Below are 18,737 nucleotides of genomic sequence, written 5' to 3' on the forward strand. Positions count from 1 at the left end.
TTGGCCAAATGGAAAAAGACTTACAAAAATTCACTAAAGAGAAGAAACTTAAAAAACAGAATCAGCAAGGAGCCCACCCTTCGTGTCTGTGGCGTGGCATTCTAGGCTTCGTGCTGGCTGTCCCAGGTTGGGGGCCAGCCCAGCTGAGGCGCTGCTGACCACGACCACAGTGTGATGCACCTGATGCCCGGCCCACTGATGCCTTAGCATTGACTTGCCGGGCAATCCCACCGGCTTCTGCGCTCTAGTAGGCTGGACATCCAGCAGGCCTTAGGGACCTTGGACAGGGACAGACAGACAGGGAGATGGGGACAGGACCAGTCAGGGTCCTTTCCACCTTGTCCCGCTGAGTCTCCAGGTGGTCCTGGACAGCTCTCCATGGGGCTGCGGGCCTGGCTGAGGACACTGTGCTGCTGTTGCTGCCCATGAAAATGCCAGGGAGACCTGCACCCGCCTGAGAAGGAGTCCCTGCTCAGTGGCAACAATCCTCACACCTCTTTTGCAGCAACTCTAGTGAGGAACGATGAGAATTCGTGGAGTACAACTCACCATGTCTCCCATACAGAAGTGGATGATGCTAGGATACTATCTAATTCGATTGTCACTCACAATCAGCAGCCCAAAGATTCAGAGGAATGGCAAAAACTCAACTGTGATATCTACACCTTAGGGAGAACTTGTAGGGGAGTGAGGAACAGATGGAAATGCATTTTGGAAGATTTAGACTTTCAGAAGGAAACAGACTCCTTGTTATCAGTGACTAAACTCAGCGCCATCAATGACTCTCAGAATAAGGAAAGCACCGGAGATACCATTAAAATTTGCTGAAGAGACAACCATATTCCCACCAAATTGGGAGCTCTCAGAGAGGTACCTCTTTGTGGTGGAACATCTCATTGCTCCTGATGCCACAGAAGAGGTTTTTAAAATGGCCAGCCTCACTTATCCCAAAAAGCCTGGACTGACCTACTTGGCCAATGGCCAGAAAGAACTGCCCCACCTTCCATCTCCAAGCCCCTAAAGAAAAGGACCTGGAACAGAACCTGAATTTTCCCCTGGGAACTCAGGGCAACCAGCCAAAGTACCATGGATTTTCTTTGGAGAATTATAAATAGGAGGGAGACAAGAAGAGAGAAAAAGAAAAATGTCTGTGTTGTGATTAGGAAACACATATCCGTGTGCAGAAGGATTTGGAACCTTGCCCAGCTCCACGGAAGGTCTAAACTAGCCCTAGTGTGGGCCTTGTACTAAGAGATGATTACAGTTAAGATTATCATCCTTAGTTAGGAAGATTCATCGTGTGTGTTTAAACCGTCAGGGAAACCCCATGGTCTCAGTCTTCCTTTGGAAAACATTAAACTCTGCTGATTCTCACAAAAGGAAAATTCAGTAATCCAACAGATTCAAAACAATTTTATTGAGTGCCTCCTATGTGCAAAGCACAGTCTTAGGTGCCAGTGGACACAAAGATGAATAAGATACGGGTCCTGCCCTCAGGTAGCTTATGGTCTAGTGGGGGATGGGGCAACAGACGGGGTGGCAGGGCGGAGAAGGCTAAGAAAAGGTAAATGGATCTTAGTTGATAGGAAGCTGCTGGTCATCCCATGTCAGGATGAACTACTTTCAAATCGTGTACAATATAATCTGCTGAACCCAACACTAAATCTAAACTGAATATGGCGTAATCTTTCTTTGGTCATTCAGAAAACACATCAGCTCCTTATGGTGCCTCAGGAGTATCACTAACAAATGTTACTTTTTATGCAAAAAGGATGTTGGGCGAGTTACTAGAGACGTGTAGAAATCCTGGTTTGGAAGAAGGCGGGGGCAGGTTGCTTTGATGAGTAGTGAGTTGCCCATCACTGGAGGTATTCAAGTAGAGGCTGATGAGCTACATGCTAGGGAGTATGAATAGCTAGAATATATGACCTCTGAGGTCCCTTTTGATTCTGATCTTCTATCTTTTCAATTACTATATTGCTAGAAAGCTTGGGTTTATTGTTAGTGAGATGGAAAATCTGGACCTTACCAACATGTGAGTTTTGAGATAGCAATTTCTCAAATCTAATCATAGCAGGTTACCTCATTCTTCCTATTATGTATAGGAACCAGATGGATATCTAATAAAAAGCTGTTTTTTTTTCCTTAACCAGAAATAATTGAAAAAAAAAAAGGCAGAATTGGCCAAATGGAAAAAGAGGTACAAAAATCCACTGAAGAAAATAATTCCTTAAAAATTAGAATTGGGGATGTGGAAGCTAATGATTAAACAAAAGCAAAAAAAATGAAAAAAAAAACCCAAACCAAAACAAAAACCAGAATACAATGTAAATATCTCACTGTAAAAACAGCTGACCTGGAAAATAGATGCAGGAGAGATTATTTAAGAATTACTAGACTACCTAAAAGCATGACAAAAAAGAGCCTAGACATCATCTTTCAAGAAATTATCAAGGAAAATTGCTCTGATATTCTAGAACCAGAAGGCAAAATTGAAATAGAAAGAATCCATGGATTACCCCCTGAAAGAGATCCCCAAGTGAAAATGCCCAGGAATATTAGAGCCAAATTTCAGAGCTCCCAGGTCAAGGAGAAAATACTACAAGCAGCTAGAAACAATTCAAGTATCATGGAGCCACAGTCAGGATAACACAAGATTTAGCAGTTTCTACATTAAAGGATCAGAGTGCTTGCAATGCTATTCTGGAGAACAAATGAGCTAGCATTACATCCAAGAGTCACCTACCCAGCAAAACTGAGTATAATCCTTCAGGGAACAAAAATGCATATTCAATGAAATAGAGGAATTTCAACCATTCCTGATGAAAAGACCAGGGCTGAACAGAAAATCTGATTTCCAAATACATGACTCAAAAGAAGCTTTTAAAAAAAGGTAAACAGGAAAGATAAATCACAAGGGATTCAATAAAGTTAAACTGTTTACATTCTTATATAGGAAAATGATACTTTTAACTCCTAAAAACTTTCTTATTACTAGAGCAATTAGGAGTATGCATATACAAAGGGTACAAGTATGAGTTGAATATGACCGGATGATTATCTAAAAAAATAAAATTAAGGGGTAAGAAAGAAAAGTGCACTGGGAGAAAGGAAAAAGAGGAGGCAGAATAGAGTAAATTATCTGACTTTAAATAAAAGAGGTGTAAAGAGCCTCTATACTGGCAGGGAAGATGGGGGAGGTGAAAGGGAGAATATGAACCTCATTCTCATCAGAACTAGCTCAAAGAGGGAACAGCATACACACTTAGTTGGGTGTAAAAATCTATCATATCTTACAGGAAAGGAAGAGGTGAAGGGGATAAGAGAAAGGAGGGGAGACTGGTAGGAGGGAGGTCCAATTGGAGGAGGTAAAAGTCAGAAGCAAAACACTTTTGAGAATGGACGAGGTAAAAGGAGAGAATGGGATAAATAAGGAAAATAGAATTCAGGGAAATACATAGTAATCATTATTGTGAAAAAAAATTTATTTTTTTTTCTGATTCTCTGATAAAGACTTCATTTCTCAAATGTTTAGAAAAATTGAGTAAAATTTATAAAAAACAAGAGCCATTCCCCAATGAATAAATGTTAAAAGCATATGAACAGGAAGTTTTCAAACTAATGAAAGCTATCTACAGTCATATAAAAAATGTTCTAAATCACTACTGATTAGAGAAATGCAGATTAAAACAACTCTGAGCTGTGTGACCCTGGGCCAAGTCACTTAACCCCAACTGCCTCACCCAAAAAACAAAACAAAAGTAAAACAACTCTGAGCTACCACCACACACCAATCAGATTGACTAACATGACAGAAAAAGAAAAAGACAAATGTTGGAAAATTCACACACTAATTCACTCTTGGTGGAGTTGTGAACTGATTAAACCATTCTGGAGAGCAATATGGAACTATGCTTAAACAACCATAAAACCATACACTCTTTGACCCAGTAATATCACTATTAAGTTGGTATCCCAAAGAGACAAAAAAAAAAAACAGAAAGGAAAAGGATCTGTATGTACAAGGTATTCATAACAGCTCTTTTTACGATGGCAATAAATTAATTGAGGGGACGCCCATCAACTGGGGAATGGCTAATGTGATTGTGATGAAATACATATTGTGCTATAAGAAATGATGAGTGGGATGCTCTCAAAAAAACCTGGAAAGACTTACATGAACTGATGCAAAATGAAATGAGCAGAGGCAGGAGAACATTGTACACAGTTAACAGCAATATTGTATGATGATCTGCTGTGAATGACTTAGCTGTTCTCAGCAACAATGATCCAAGACAATTCTAAAGGACTTATGATGAAAGGTACTATCCATATCCAGAGAAAGAACAGGCAGAGCCTGAATGCAGATCAAAGATACTTTTTCTTTATTTTTTTAAAAATAACATAACTTACATGGAAATATGTTTTGTATGACTACACATGTTATAACCTATGTCAAATTGCTAGCCTTCTGAATGGGAGGGAGAGGGGAGGAAGAGAGTGAGAGAATTTGAAATTCAAAATTTGAAAAAAAGAATGTTGAAACTGCTCTTCCCACATTATTGGGGAAAAATAAACTTTAAATTTAAAAATTTTTTAAAAAAAGAGCTAAATAACTGGAGAAATACTATACATGGATAGGCTGAGCCAATCTTATAAAAATGACAATATTAGGTAAATTAATTTAACTATTTCGCGCCATTCCAATCAAACTACCAAAGGATTATACTATAGAATTAGAAAAAATACATACATACATACACATATATACACACACACACACATATACATATCTATCTATCTATCTATCTATCTATCTATCTATCTATCTATCTATCTCTATATATATATATCTTCATCTGGAGAAACAAAAAGCAAAAATTTTCAAGGAAAATTTTAAAAAGGGAAGGAAGGGGGTCTAATAGTACAAGATCTCAAACTTCATTAGAAAGTAGCAACCATCAAAACAATTTAATGCTGGTTAAAAAAATAGGTTGATCAGGAGAGCTGATAACTTACAAAGAATAAGGAAGCAAATCAGCACAAAAACCTAGTAAGCACAGAACCCCAGGAACAAGGGTTAAGAATTCACATTCAACAAAAATCAGTGAGAAAACTAGAAAGGAACCTGGCAGAAACTACGCATTGACCAACATCTAATGCTACATACCAAGACAGACTCCAAATGAGAACATGCCTTAGATGTAAGTCATGGCATCACAAACAAACAAGAAAAAATGAAGAGATCATACAAGATTAAATGACAATTTTGATTATAAAAAATCAAAAAGGTTTTGCACAAATAAAACCAATACAGCTAAAATTAGAATGGAAGAAAGTTAATTGGGAAAAAATATTTACAGTATGTAAATTTTTTTTATTAATTTATTTTTAGTTTTCAACATTTACTTGCAGAAGTTTTGAGTTTTAAATTTTCTCCCTCTACTTCCCCAAGACGGTGAGCAACCTGATATAGGTTCTACATATACATTCCTATTAAACATATTTTCACATTAGTCATGTTGTAATGAAGAATTAGAACCAGTAAGAGGAACTACAAGAAAGAAGAAACAAAACAAAACAGAAGTGGGGGGGGGGAGAGAGAGCAAATAGCATACTTCGATCTCTAGTCAAATTCCATAGTTCCTTCTCTGGATGTGGATAGCATTTTCCATCATGAGACTTTTGGAGACGTCTTAGATCTTTGCACGGCTGAGAAGAGCTAAGTCTATCAAAGTTAGTCATCTCACAGTGCTGCTGTTATTGTGTACAATGTTCTCCCGGTTCTGCAACACTTCACTCAGCATCACGCCATATAAGTCTTTCCAGGTTTTTCTGAAGTCTGCTTGCTCATCATTTCTTCCCCCCCCCCTTTTTTTTTGCTTTGCTTTTTTTTTATTTGTTTGGTAAGGCAATTGGGGTTAAGTGACTTTGCCCAGAGACACAGCTGGTGCGTGTTATATGTCTGAATGAGGACGGATTTGAACTCAGGTCCTCCTGACTCCAGGGCTGGTGCTCTATCCACTGCACCACCTAGCTGCCCCTTGCTCATCATTTCTCATAGCACAATAGTATTCCATTTCATATACCACAATTTGTTCAGCCATTCTCCAATTGATGGGCATCCCCTCAATTTCCAATTCTTTGCCACCACAAAAACAGCAGCTATAAGTACTTTTGTACACGTGTGTTCTTTTCGCATTTGCATGATCTCTTTGGGATACTGCCCTAGAAGTGCTATTGCTGGGTCAAAGGGTATGCATATTTTTATAGTCCTTTGGTCATAGTTCCAAATTGCTCTTCAAAAAGTTGGGATCAGTTCACAACTCCACCAACAATGAATGCATTAATATTCCAATTTTCCCACATCTTCTCCAGCATTTATCATTCTCCTCTTTTGTCACGTTAGCCAATCTGATAGGTGTGATGTGGTATCTCAGAGTTGTTTTGATTTGCATTTCTCTAACAATAATAATAATTTAGAGCATTTTTTCATGACTATAGATAGCTTTAATTCTTTATCTGAAAACTGCCTGTTCATATCCTTTGACCATTTATCAATTGGGGAATGACTTGTATTCTTATAAATTTGACTCAGTTCTCTATATATTTTAGAAAAGAGGCCCTTATCACAGACACTAGCTGTAAAAATTCCTTCCCAGTTTTCTGCTTCCTTCCTAAACTTGGTTGCATTGGCTTTGTTTGTGCCAAAACTTTTCAGTTTAACATAATCAAAACTATCTGTTTTGCATTTTGTAATGTTCTCTATCGCTTTTTTGGTCATAAGTGTTTCTGTTCTCCATAAATCTGACAGGTAAACTATTCCTTGCTCTCCAGTTTGATTATAGTATCAGCCTTTTCACCTAAATTGTGTACCCATTTTGACTTTATTTTGGTATAGGGTGTAAGATTTTGGTCTATGCCTGGTTTTTGCAATACTCTTTTCCAGTTTTCCCAGCAGTTTTTGTCAAATAGGAAGTTCTTATCCCAGAAGCTGGGGTCTTTTAAGTTTATCAAACAGGATTAGTATAGTCATTGACTACTGTGTCTTGTATACCTAACCTATTCCACTGATCCACCGCTCTATTTCCCAGCTAATACTAAGTAGTTTTGATGACTGTTGCTTTATAATATAATTTAAGATCTAATATGGCTGGGCCACCTTCTCTAGCATTTATTTTCATTAGTTAAGAGGCATACTTTTGAAAATGCATAGTATGTATATTGAATGGATTCAAATTTATAATAAAATGTGTCATTTTCAAACTGATAAATGGTCAAAGGATAGAGATGGTGGTTTTCAGAAGAAGAAATCAAAACGATCAACACATTTTAAATGTTCTAAACTACTAACAAGTAGAAAAATGTAAATAAAAGTTATTTTGAGGTTCCACCTAAAACTTATCAGCAGAATGGCAAAATGCCCTCCCCCTCAAAAAAAAAAAGAAAAGGAAAATAGCAAATGTTGGAGAAGCTATGACAAACCAGTTTTCCTAATTTAATTGGCCTAGTTATACTGGGAAGTAATTTGTAAATACAGCCCAAAATTTAGTAAATTGTGCATGCTCTGACACAGCAGTACCACAACATTTAAGTTAAGAGAGCAAATAAAGAAGAAAAAAGATCTATATGTATAAAAAACTTATTGAAGCCCTTTTTGTGGCTGCAAAGAAGTGGAAATTCAAAGACTACACACAAATTGGGGAACGGCTGAACAAATTATGTTTTACGAATGTAATGAAATACTATTCTGCCATAAGAAGGGAAAGGAATCAACATTTATGTAGCACCTACTATGTGCCAAGGATTTTACAAATATAATCTAATTTGATCATCACATACAAAAAATTGTGAGGTAGGTGATGTTATTATCCCCATTTTACAGTTGAAATTAAGGCGAACATAGGTGACTTTTCCAGGTTCACCTAGCTACCTTCAAAAAAAAGGATGTAACAAATGATCAAGGTAGAAGTTTCAGAGAAAACTCAGAAGACCTGTATGAACTGATGCAGAACAAAGTGGCAAAATCAAGAGAACAATTTGTATTACAACAACATGTAAAGAGAAACAACTTTGAACTTAGAGAGACTTAAGAATTCTGATCAACATAATGAGCAGCCAGGGAAATTATAATGAAACATCACAACCACCTCCTTGACCAAGAGATGATACAGACTGAATCATATATTTTTGGACATTATCGATGTTGGAATTCCTTTTGCTTGGCTATGCCTATTTGTTATAAGGGCTTTATTTTTCTCTTCTTTCCAATCAGGGGGAGATGGGACAGAAAAAATGTGAATTTTTGTTAATTGAAAAAAAAAATTAAATGGACCTAAATAACCAGAAAAATATTAATTTGGCATGGGGAGGCTGAGCCAATATAATAAAAATGACAATACTACCTAAATTAATTTACTCATTTAGTGTCATGCCAATCTAATGATCAAGGGATTACTTTACAGAAGTATAAAGAGTTATAATAAAATCCAGCTGGAGAAATAGTCAAAACTGTAAAGAAATAACGAAAAAAGTGAAAAGGAAAGTGGTCTCGGAGTATCAGATCTCAAATTCTGTTAGAAACCTTTTGTTGGGGCAGAGTTCAAATCCGGCCTCAGACAATTGGCACTTACTAGCTGTGTGACCCTGGGCAAATCACTTAATCCCACTGCCTAGGCCCCTCCCCCCCCAAAGAAAGAAAGAAAAAGCTTTTGTTGTTATTCAGTCAGTCATGTCTCACTCTGCATGACCTCCACTGTCTCTTGAAGTCTGTTTACATTCATTGTTTTCATGATACTATCTATCCATCTCATTCTCTGATATCCCCTTTTTCTAATTATTTGCAACTGGTTAAGAAATAAACAGGTTGATCAATAGAGCAGATCAGTCACCCAACATACAGAAAGAAACCAACGCAGTAGCCTAGTGGATGATAAACACAGAGACCTTAGTTATAGGGACAAGACTCATTATTCAATAAAAACTGCTGGGAAAACTGAAAAGCAATCAGGCAGAAATTAGGTATATACCAACACACCACACCATACAGATAAAGAGAGATAGAGTTAGACAGATAGTTATTAGTATATAGATAGACATGTATATATATGATGTGAACGTTCATCTGTATCTGGTTTCTGCCTTATTGCTTTCTAGAGTCTTTGTGTTTATAAACCACCAGACTATGGTGCTGGTTTTCTTCTTTATGTTGTGTGACTAATCTGTTCCACTTCTCTATTTCTTAACGAGTAGCAAATAATTATGATGATTACTAGTTTTTAATAGAATATATAACTCCATCTGTACTGTTTATCTTAGTAGATCAACCAATCAATAAACCTTTACTAGTATCTATCTCAATAAAAATGCCAAACAAATATGACACTTATATGTCTTATCACAAATGAATTACAGAAAGGAAAGAAATACATTTCACAAATATGACTGGGGAAGAATTTCTGACTAAATAAGGGATGGAAAATATCACAGAAGATAAAATGGACAATTCAGATAAAATTAAAATTTTTGCACAAACAAAATCAGTTCAATTAAAACGAGAAGGGATTGTTATCTATGCAATTTTTAAAGTTTCTCTGATAAAGGTTTCATATGTAACGTATGAGGAAATGGTTCAAATATATAACAAATGGCATTCTCCATTCAAATATGGGAAGATTCTAGATGTGTCCTTTCTGAACCCTATCACCATCACAGATCACAAAGGAAGTCAAATTATGTAAGACTTATATGAACAGAATGAAGTAAACAGCCAGAACAATTTATACAATGACAACAACAACATTGTAAAGAAAAACAACTTCGAAGGAATTAAGGACTATGATCAACTCTGATCAACTCTATGACCAGCTCTGATTCCAGATGACTAGTGATGAAATATGCTGCCCACTTTCTGATAGAGAGGTTAAGACTTTTTTTTTAACGTGGCCAATGTAGAAATTTGTTTTGCTTGAATATACATGTTTGTAACAGGAGTTTTATTTTTCTTTCATTCTCAAGAGCTGGAGATAAAGGATACTTTGCAAAAGATAAAATATGATTCTTAAAAATGAGAAAAGACCATTAAATTTGGAAATGAAGAGCTCATTGGTAACTTTGGAGAGAACAGTTTCAATTAAATTATAAGGTTGGAAGCCAGATGATAGAGCTTAGAGTAAAAGAGAAAAGAAGAGGAATCAATTATGAACAGCCTTCTCAGTAAGTTTAGCCACAAAAGGGAGAAGAGATTATATCAGATCCTCGGTTTTTTTTGTTTTGTTTTGTTTTTGAGGATGGTTGGGGAGAGAGTGGGGAAGATGGGCATGTTTGTAGACCACAGCAAAAGTAGACAGTAGAAAAGGAGATACTGAAGATAAGAGAGAATGGGTATGGTAGAGAAGCAATCTGCTGGAGAATATGGGAAGGAATGGAAGAACTTGGGCAATTAGAGGGTTTTGTCTTGGTAAGGGGAAAGGCCACTTCTTCATATGGGATAGATATTCTTTCTCTGGAGTAAAAAAAGCCTCCAAAAGTGGTGTTACTGGGTCAAAAAGTGTGCACAGTTTGGTGACTTTTTACATAGAGTTTCAAATTGGTTTCTAGATTGGTTGGACCAATTGACAATGCCACCAACAGTATATTAATGTGCCTATTTTTCCTCAGCCCCTCCAGAAATCTTCATTTTCCTCTTATGTCATCTTTGCCATTCTGATGGATACGAAGTGGAACCTCAGGTTTTTTTCAAATTTGCATTTTCCTTATTGTTAGTAATTTTGGAGCACTTTTTCATATAGTTATTGATAACATCAGTTTCTTCCTTTAAGCACTACTTAAGATATAATGGCAAAAGAGAGTTCTTACTCTTAAGGAAGTCTTAATCTAAGGAGTGAAAACATGTAAATAACTATATACAAACAAGCTACATACAGGATAAAGTAGAAATAATCAACAGAGGGAAGAATTAAGAGAGATGGGCACAATCTTCCTGTAAGAGGTAGAATTTTAGCCGGAACACAAAGGCTAACAGTGTTAAAAGGCTACAGAAACATGAAGAAAGATGAGGATTGAGAAAAGTCCATTAGATCTGGTGATTAAAGAAATCATTAGGAACTTTACAGAATAGTTTTCATTCAATGATGAAGACAGAAACCAGACTAGACAAAGTTAAGAAGAGAATAAGGGGAAAAGAAATGGAGGTACCTATATGGACTTTCTCAAGAGTTTAGCCATAAAGGGAAGGAGACATATGAGACAAGAGATATGCAGAGGAGTGGATTAATCGAGTGATTTTTGAGGATGAGGGAGACAGGGGCATGTTTATAGTAGCAAGGAAACAGCTAGAAGACAAGGAGAAACTGAAAATAAATGAGAGTGAAGATAAAAGAGAGGGAAATCTGCTGGAGAAGATGCACAAGATCACTTGTGCATGGAGAGGGATTTGCATTTGTCTATTCATCATTTCTAACAGCACAGTAATATTCCATTACAGTCATATGCCATACCTTATTTAGATACTACCCGACTGATGAACATCTGCATTGTTTTCCATTCTTTGCTACTAAGGAAAGTAATGCTATAAATATTTTGGTATATATAGTGAGCCTTTCTTTTTATTGTTCACTTCTTTAGAGGCATATGCCTAGTAGTGGGACCTCTGGATAGCAAGAATAATAAGTCACTTTCTGAGAATAATTCCCAATTACTTTACAGAGTAGTTGGCCTAATTCATAGCTTCACATTCACACATGCCCAAGTTTTCACAATTCCTCCATTATTGACTTTTGTTAATTTTTGCTTCTTTGTTTTTAGTAGTAATGTGGAGTATTACTTCATATGATTTGTAATTTTTTAAACAATAATTTGTAATTCTTTTGTAAACTTTCTGATGACTTCCTATATCTACTAGAGAAAGGCTTATGGTCTTATACATTTTTATTAGTTCCTATATACTGGAAAACAAATCCCTTATCAGAGTTGCTTGATGTAAATATTTTCCCAATAGAGTACTATTTTTTTTGGGGGGGGGTGGGCAATTGAGGTTAAATGACTTGCCCAGGGTCACACAGCTAGTAAGTGTCAAGTGTCTGGTCCGCGACAAGATTTGAACTCAGGTGCTCCTGACTCCAGGGCTAGTGCTCTATCCACTGTGCCACCTAGCTGCCCTACTTTTCTTTCTTATCAAAGTGGTGTTAACCTTGTGAAAAAGCTTTTCAAATTCATGTAAATGAAATTATCTATCTTTTCTTTTTTGGTAAAAAATCCATTCCTCATAGTCACAGCTATGAATTAATTATACCTTACTCCAATTTTTTGTTGTATGATGTTTACATGTCATATGTAAAGAGACTACTGTGGTATATGATGCAAGATGTTGGTTTAACTAAATTTCCACGTAGTTTGTTTTTGTCTTATTATTTAAGGACATGATTTCTTCATATACCATATTCTTTTCCGTAAGTATGATCCTTATATTATCTTTGCACACCCTGTCTTCAAGGTCACAGCTACTTTGACTTATATATAACTCTTGTGCTTATAATGTTGTTACCTCCTGTTTTTCTTATGCCAAATGTTCTTCCATTTCTGTTATTTTGTGTTTCCAAATCAAATTAGTGTCTCATTAATACGCATCATAGAGTCTGCAAGATGCTATGCATGCTATCTAATTAGATTGTCATGCAACCGTATAAAGGTGGGTGCTATTATTATCCACTTTTGGACTTGCCCAGGGTCAAACAGTAAATGTCAGAGATGGTATTTGAACTCACTTCTTCCTCACTCCAAGTACAATGCTCTTATTCATTATGTTACCTAACTGCCCCCATATCCTCTCTTTCAGTGTCTATTTTAGAGATTTGGAGAATTCCCCAAGTTTTAAATTAGAGATCTAACTTTCTTTATAATATTTTACTATACAAATTTTATTAAATTTTAGGAATAGTCTGGAGTATTTTACTTGTTGTTCTTTTGGGAGTCCACAATAGTCCCTTTTACATTGAGGAATTTGGGCTCATTTTTCTTCATAGTATAATACTTGTTCATTGTGTTCTTGCCTCTCTGCATTTTTAATCACTCTTCTATGTGTTTCTCTTTCCATTTTGCTATCTGTAACCAATTTTAAACTCAGGCTTCCTCCCTTGGAATACTGGTCATTTTTCTTGTATTCTCCAATCTTGTTCTGGTTTTCTTCTTTTCAATGCTGCAGATACCCGAAATCTGGCACAGGCCCCTATCCAATGTCAACTCCAGCAACTGGACTGGCCTCGGATGGACTTCCAGTTCCATTTTCCCCATACTTGGAAAATTTCCTTCCTAGCCTATTGTGCACTGTATTCTGTGTTGCCAGAATCTTCCACCTCCCTCTTCCACTTATTCTTCTTTTCCTTTGAGTGGCTGTGCATTATTGGTACCTGCTGCCACGTGAAGAAAGAGGAGGGATTTAGCAGTGTCAATAACATGTAAGGGCAGATAAGGACCCCCTTCCTTCCCAGAAACACCTCAAAGCCAAAGCTTAAGAGATTACTTATGCTGATCGCACTCAGTATGGGTTAGGATTGAGGGACACTAAGTGGGACCTCATAAGTATTTAAGGTTTTTGATGTTATTCCAAGGGGTCTTTATTTACATGCAGTCTTTTCTTCTCCTTATCTTGTGTATTCAACTTTATATCTGGTGCATAATTCCTTTTTCTTAGGCTTGCAGGTTGGGAAAGTTTGCAGAAAACAACTGCTCAAAGATTCTACTAATGATATGATCCAAGAACAAAGTTTTCAAAAGAAGAAACTAAAACTATCAATAACAAACTAGAAAACATTCAAAATTAATAGTAATCAGACGTTAAAAATAAAACTAAGAGGCATCATCTCAAACTTATCAAAGAACCAAAGATCAAGAAACATAGATCTAGATTTGGAAGGGACCTCTGAAACCATCCTCATTTTACAGATGAGGAATTTCAGGCTCAAGGAGGTTAACTGACTTGCCTACAGTAGGCAGCTAGGTGATGCAGCGGATAGAGTGCTGGGCCTGAAGTCAGAAAGATGAGTTCAAATCTGTGTGACCCTGGGCAACCTGTCTGCCTCAGTTTCCTCAACTATAAAATGGAGTTAATAATAGCTAGATCTACCTTTCAGGGCTGTTCCAAGGATCAAGTCAGACACTCAGCATGATGTCTATCATATAGCAGGTGCTTAATAAATGCTCCTCATCTCCCCTTCTACCCCCCCAAGGTTACATAGGAAATAGCTGAGACATTAAAATATGGAAAAATTTTATGCTAAAGGAGCTGTATGAAGATAAATCATATTAATTAATGTTGATACAGCTGTAAGTTGATCCAAATTCTGGAAGACAAATTAAAAAAAGCAAACTAAATTGCTTATACCCTTTGACCTACAGATGACACTACTGTACTCACAACACCCCTGTTTATAATAGCAAAAAGCTAGAAGTACAGTATGCACACACCAGCTTTTGATAAGGTATCTCATACTATTTTCAGAGAGAAGATGGAGAGATGTAGATTAGATAATGATAGAGAGCAGGCCTCTACAACCTATGGCCCACCCAAGGATTTTGGGTAGCCCCAAAATGTAGAGGTCCAAGATCTTTGGGCAGGTTGTGCAAGCCTGATATAGAGGGATTCAGAACTGATTGGATGTCCAAACTCAAAGAGAAGTTGTTAATGTTTAATGTTAACATGGCACGAGGTCTGTAGTGGACTACTCCAGGAATCTGTGCTTGGGTCTGTGCTGCTGGACACTTTTATCAATGACTTGAATGAAAGTATAGACAATATGCTCATGAAATCTGTAAGATGACACCAAGGTGAGAAGGATAGCTAACACCCTGGAGGACAAAGTCAATGAGGATCCTGACAGGTTAAAACATTAGGCTGAGATGAAATTCAATAGAGTTAAAGATAAAGTCTTATCCTTGAGTAAAAATAAACTTCACAAATATACAACAAGGAAGGCATGTTTAGGCAGTAGTTGTTCTGACAAAGATCTGGGGATTTTAGTACATGCAAGCTTAATATTAGTCATCAGTGTACTTTGAAGTAGCAACAGAAAAAAAAAATCTCAAGTGATCTTGCACAGCTTTAAATGGGGGCCTTTCAGCTTGCCTTTCAAATACACGAATACAGGTACTGTGTCCTCCCAGATTCTTCTCTTCTCTAACAATAAACATGCCCACTTCCTTCAACCAATACTCATATGATATGGACTTAGCTTACCTCATACGACATAGATTTACTTACCTTGGGGATCAACTCTGTTAGTAATGTTTGTTTTGCCATTTCCAGTGTAAAGGGTGGCCTTCCTTTGCAGAGAAAATGTAAACAGATTAAGAATGGAGAGGTTCTGCTGTCTCTCTGTTGTCAGCTATTATCATTCCATGCATATCAAACTAAGGTACCTTTCCTTTGATTTTTTTCCTTTTCTCTCAACAAAGCTAAAAAATCTAACCAAAAAAACCTTTTTGTTGACCTAAATTTCCCTCATCATCCTCAGTTCATTTTGCTCTTTAGCATTTCTAACACTATTTTTAGAGGATCATGCTAAACTTTTATATTTATCCTCTGTTACATGGCATTGATTCCATCATCTATTCATTTTTTTAAAATCAAAGACCACTTAATCTATCAGTGTTCTCCGTAAACCTCTAAGATTAAGTTTTGGATGAAATACCAAGTTGTATGAGTGAAGAGTTTCTCTACTGGACCTCCTCTAACCTCTTCTTTCCCCCCACCACAAAAGCATCCCTGTCTCTACCAATACAGCCATGCCCTGTGGTGGCCCTCATCACCTAACACTTGGACTATTATACAGCATAGTCTCCTGACTCAAGTCCCTCTTCAATCTTGTCTGTTCTCCAATCAGCTGCCATGGTGATCTTAAAGTGCAGGTCTCCGTCACCATCCTACTCAATAAGCTCTATTGGCTTCTTATACCTCCCAGATCAAATATAAAGTCCTCTTTGGCATTTAAAGCTCTTCAAAACCTAGCCTCTTCTTACCTTTCCAGTATTCTTACATCTTACTTCCCTCCACATATACTATGATCCAGTTTATATAGGCTTATTTGCTGTTCCTTGACATCTCATCTTCAAATTCCATGTGTTTTCCCTGGCTTCTCCTATATATGGAATGTTCTCCTTCCTCATCTCTGCTTCTCAGCTTCCCTGGTATCCTTAAAAACTCAGCTCTATGGCAGCTAGATGGTACAGTGAATAGAGCACTGGTCCTGGATTCAGGAAGACCTGAGTTCAAATGTGATCTCAGACACTTGACACTTACTAGCTATGTGACCCTGGGCAAGTCACTTCACCCCATGGCCTCACAAAACAAAAACAAACAAAAAAACAAACAGAAAGAAACATACCCACAAAACATCTGTAATCCTACCTTCTACAAGGGGCCTTTCCCATCCTGATCAATACTAGTGCCTTCCTTTGGAGGGTACCTCCAGTCAATCCTTTATATATCTTGCATGCATAAAATTATTTGCACACTGTCTGCCCCATTAGAACATGAACTCCTAGGGGGCAGGAACCATGCTTTTGCTTTTCTTTGCATCCCTTGTGACTGGCAATAGTAGGCACTTAAAAATTCTTTAACTGACCAACATTTTTTACCTCCCTCAGTAAAATGCAAGGTCCTGTTTTTTGGATTAGTAAGATCTGGCTTCCACAACTAGTGTTTTTGAATCATATGAAAAACAACGGAAGCATTTGGATAAATGGTAACTTCTCTATATACTTTTGAATAAGAAGAAAAAATATAAAAACATTAATCTAATCTTTTATTATACATATATACCACTCTTCCTTGCAAATGGAGGTAAAGAAATGGACTATTCTTTCTCATCACCTACCTTCTCCCCACCCCAAACTCAAAACTACCATTGGAATTTTTTCTCAAAAAATTAGGAACAAAAGACCTAAATAACTGGGGAACTAAAATGGACACAGAGAATATTAATTTTTAACTATTAAGTATAATATTTGCTATAGAAATGTGTTATCTTTTCCTACATGGGACCTATAGTATTTATGATTTTTCCTTATGAGGTATATATCAATTTTTATTTATTATTATAATTTACTTAGTAGTATAAAATATTCCTATCTGTTCATTACAAGACAGTTACTCAATAGATGATGGATTTTTTTTTTATCCACAGCAATTCATGACATGGTCTATTAAGTCATGGAGAAGGCTGTGAAATGTATCAGTGGAGGAAATGCACGAATAAATGAATCAAGGATCCAAGAATATATAGCCTATCCAAGATGGGGAATATGCAACATTTATACATGGATTAATTACATGGAGAAAGAATTACAAGTTTAATTTCCTCAAGTTCTTTTTTTATTATTTTCAAAAAAATGAAGATTTGGAAAGGAAAAGTATTGGATATTCTCACTGAACAATATAGCCTTTTCAGAAGTTGAGCATTTTGAAGCTGGACTATATTAGCAACATGTGACAAGAATGTGATTTGAATTAGGTCTAGCTAGGGGAATTCCAGAAGCACCTTTTGTGAAGTAGAACAGAAAGTGCTATATTTCATCTCAAAATGTGACAACTATTGATAACTGCAAAGTGATTAACTCTTTTAATGAAAAATTTTCTTCTATAAGCAATAACCTGCAGGGATTATTTATGTTTATTGCAAAGAAGTATCAATTTTCCAAGTAATTTTGTCACTCTATCAAATAATAAATCCAGAATTGGGTCAATATGGTCCAGTAATAAATATGATCAGTGTTAAGTTGACATTAATTCAATAATGTATGACGCATGCTATATGATCACTCTGCCTAGTACTCTCTGTTTCTGTCTCTATTTGTTGTTGTTGTTCAGTCGTGTCCAATTCTTTGTGACCCCAGTTGAGGTTTTCTTGACAAAGATACTGGAGTTGTTTGCCACTTCCTTCTCCAGCTCACTGTACAGATGAGGAAACTGAGTCAAACTGGGTTGTTCAGGGTCACACAGCTTGTAAGTGCTTGAGGCCAGATCTGAATTCAGGAAGATGCGTCTTCCTTACTGTCTCTCTTAGGGCCAAGCACTACCTAGCTATTCTTTCTCCTCTCTCTCTCTCTCTCTCTCCATATAATCTCTTAAAATAATTTAAATAATAATTACCATAATTACACTTACATATTTTAAAGTCGAAAATTCATCGTGTTAATCAAATGTATACTCTAATGCCATAAAAGGTTGAAGGAATTGGCAATATTTAACCAAGAAAAGAACTACTTAGTGGGGGCATGAAAGCTGTCATTAAGTGATTCTAAACCCCTGCTTGCTTATATAAAAACCATATTCCTCTTTCCCAACTGCCCATTCCCTTACTTCCATCCCCTTCAAATTTACTCCCCTCCACCAACATTACACTATAGATTTGCCCTTCCCTTCTACTATACTTTCTGGGATGCCAGCCACATAATTAACACGCTTACTTTCATCTTAAACCATTTCATTTTGCACTCCTAAGCCAGAAGCATTCATTTAGATCTGGCTCCCTCCTATTGACACTGAATCCCTAATTATACTAGTTCCACTTTTTACTCATACGTTTTCCTTAAAGTAGTCATGTCCAGATTCTCCTGTTACCATCATCACTAAATAACTTCTCCTCTGAGGCCTGTTCAATCCAAATTAATCACCCAATTCTATTGGGTTATGTTATGTATTCCCGCCCTCCTCTCCCTACTAAGTTCACATCTAGCTTCAG

At 36.7% G+C, this 18,737-nt stretch overlaps 1 protein-coding gene and 1 pseudogene across 4 annotated transcripts in view; one reads left to right on the plus strand and one right to left on the minus strand.

The window, feature by feature from the left end:
* The window catches only part of CDC42SE2 (CDC42 small effector 2), a 185,533-nt gene that overhangs the window by 32,725 nt on the left and 134,071 nt on the right, over positions 1-18,737 (minus strand). Inside the window, exon 4 of one of the 4 annotated variants that reach the window (XM_078153062.1) lies at positions 15,257-15,318. The exons of the other annotated variants lie outside the window; for them this stretch is intronic. Within the exon in view, the coding sequence (XP_078009188.1) occupies positions 15,257-15,295 (39 nt within the window). The 5' untranslated portion in view covers positions 15,296-15,318. The remainder of the gene's footprint in view (positions 1-15,256; positions 15,319-18,737) is intronic. 4 annotated transcript variants of the gene reach the window in all.
* On the plus strand, positions 379-1,021 carry LOC110199228 (melanoregulin pseudogene; annotated as a pseudogene).

The sequence above is a fragment of the Phascolarctos cinereus genome, unplaced genomic scaffold (genome assembly GCF_003287225.1).
Source record: "Phascolarctos cinereus isolate Bilbo 61053 unplaced genomic scaffold, phaCin_HiC Scaffold_4;HRSCAF=312, whole genome shotgun sequence".
Classification (NCBI taxonomy): domain Eukaryota; kingdom Metazoa; phylum Chordata; class Mammalia; order Diprotodontia; family Phascolarctidae; genus Phascolarctos; species Phascolarctos cinereus.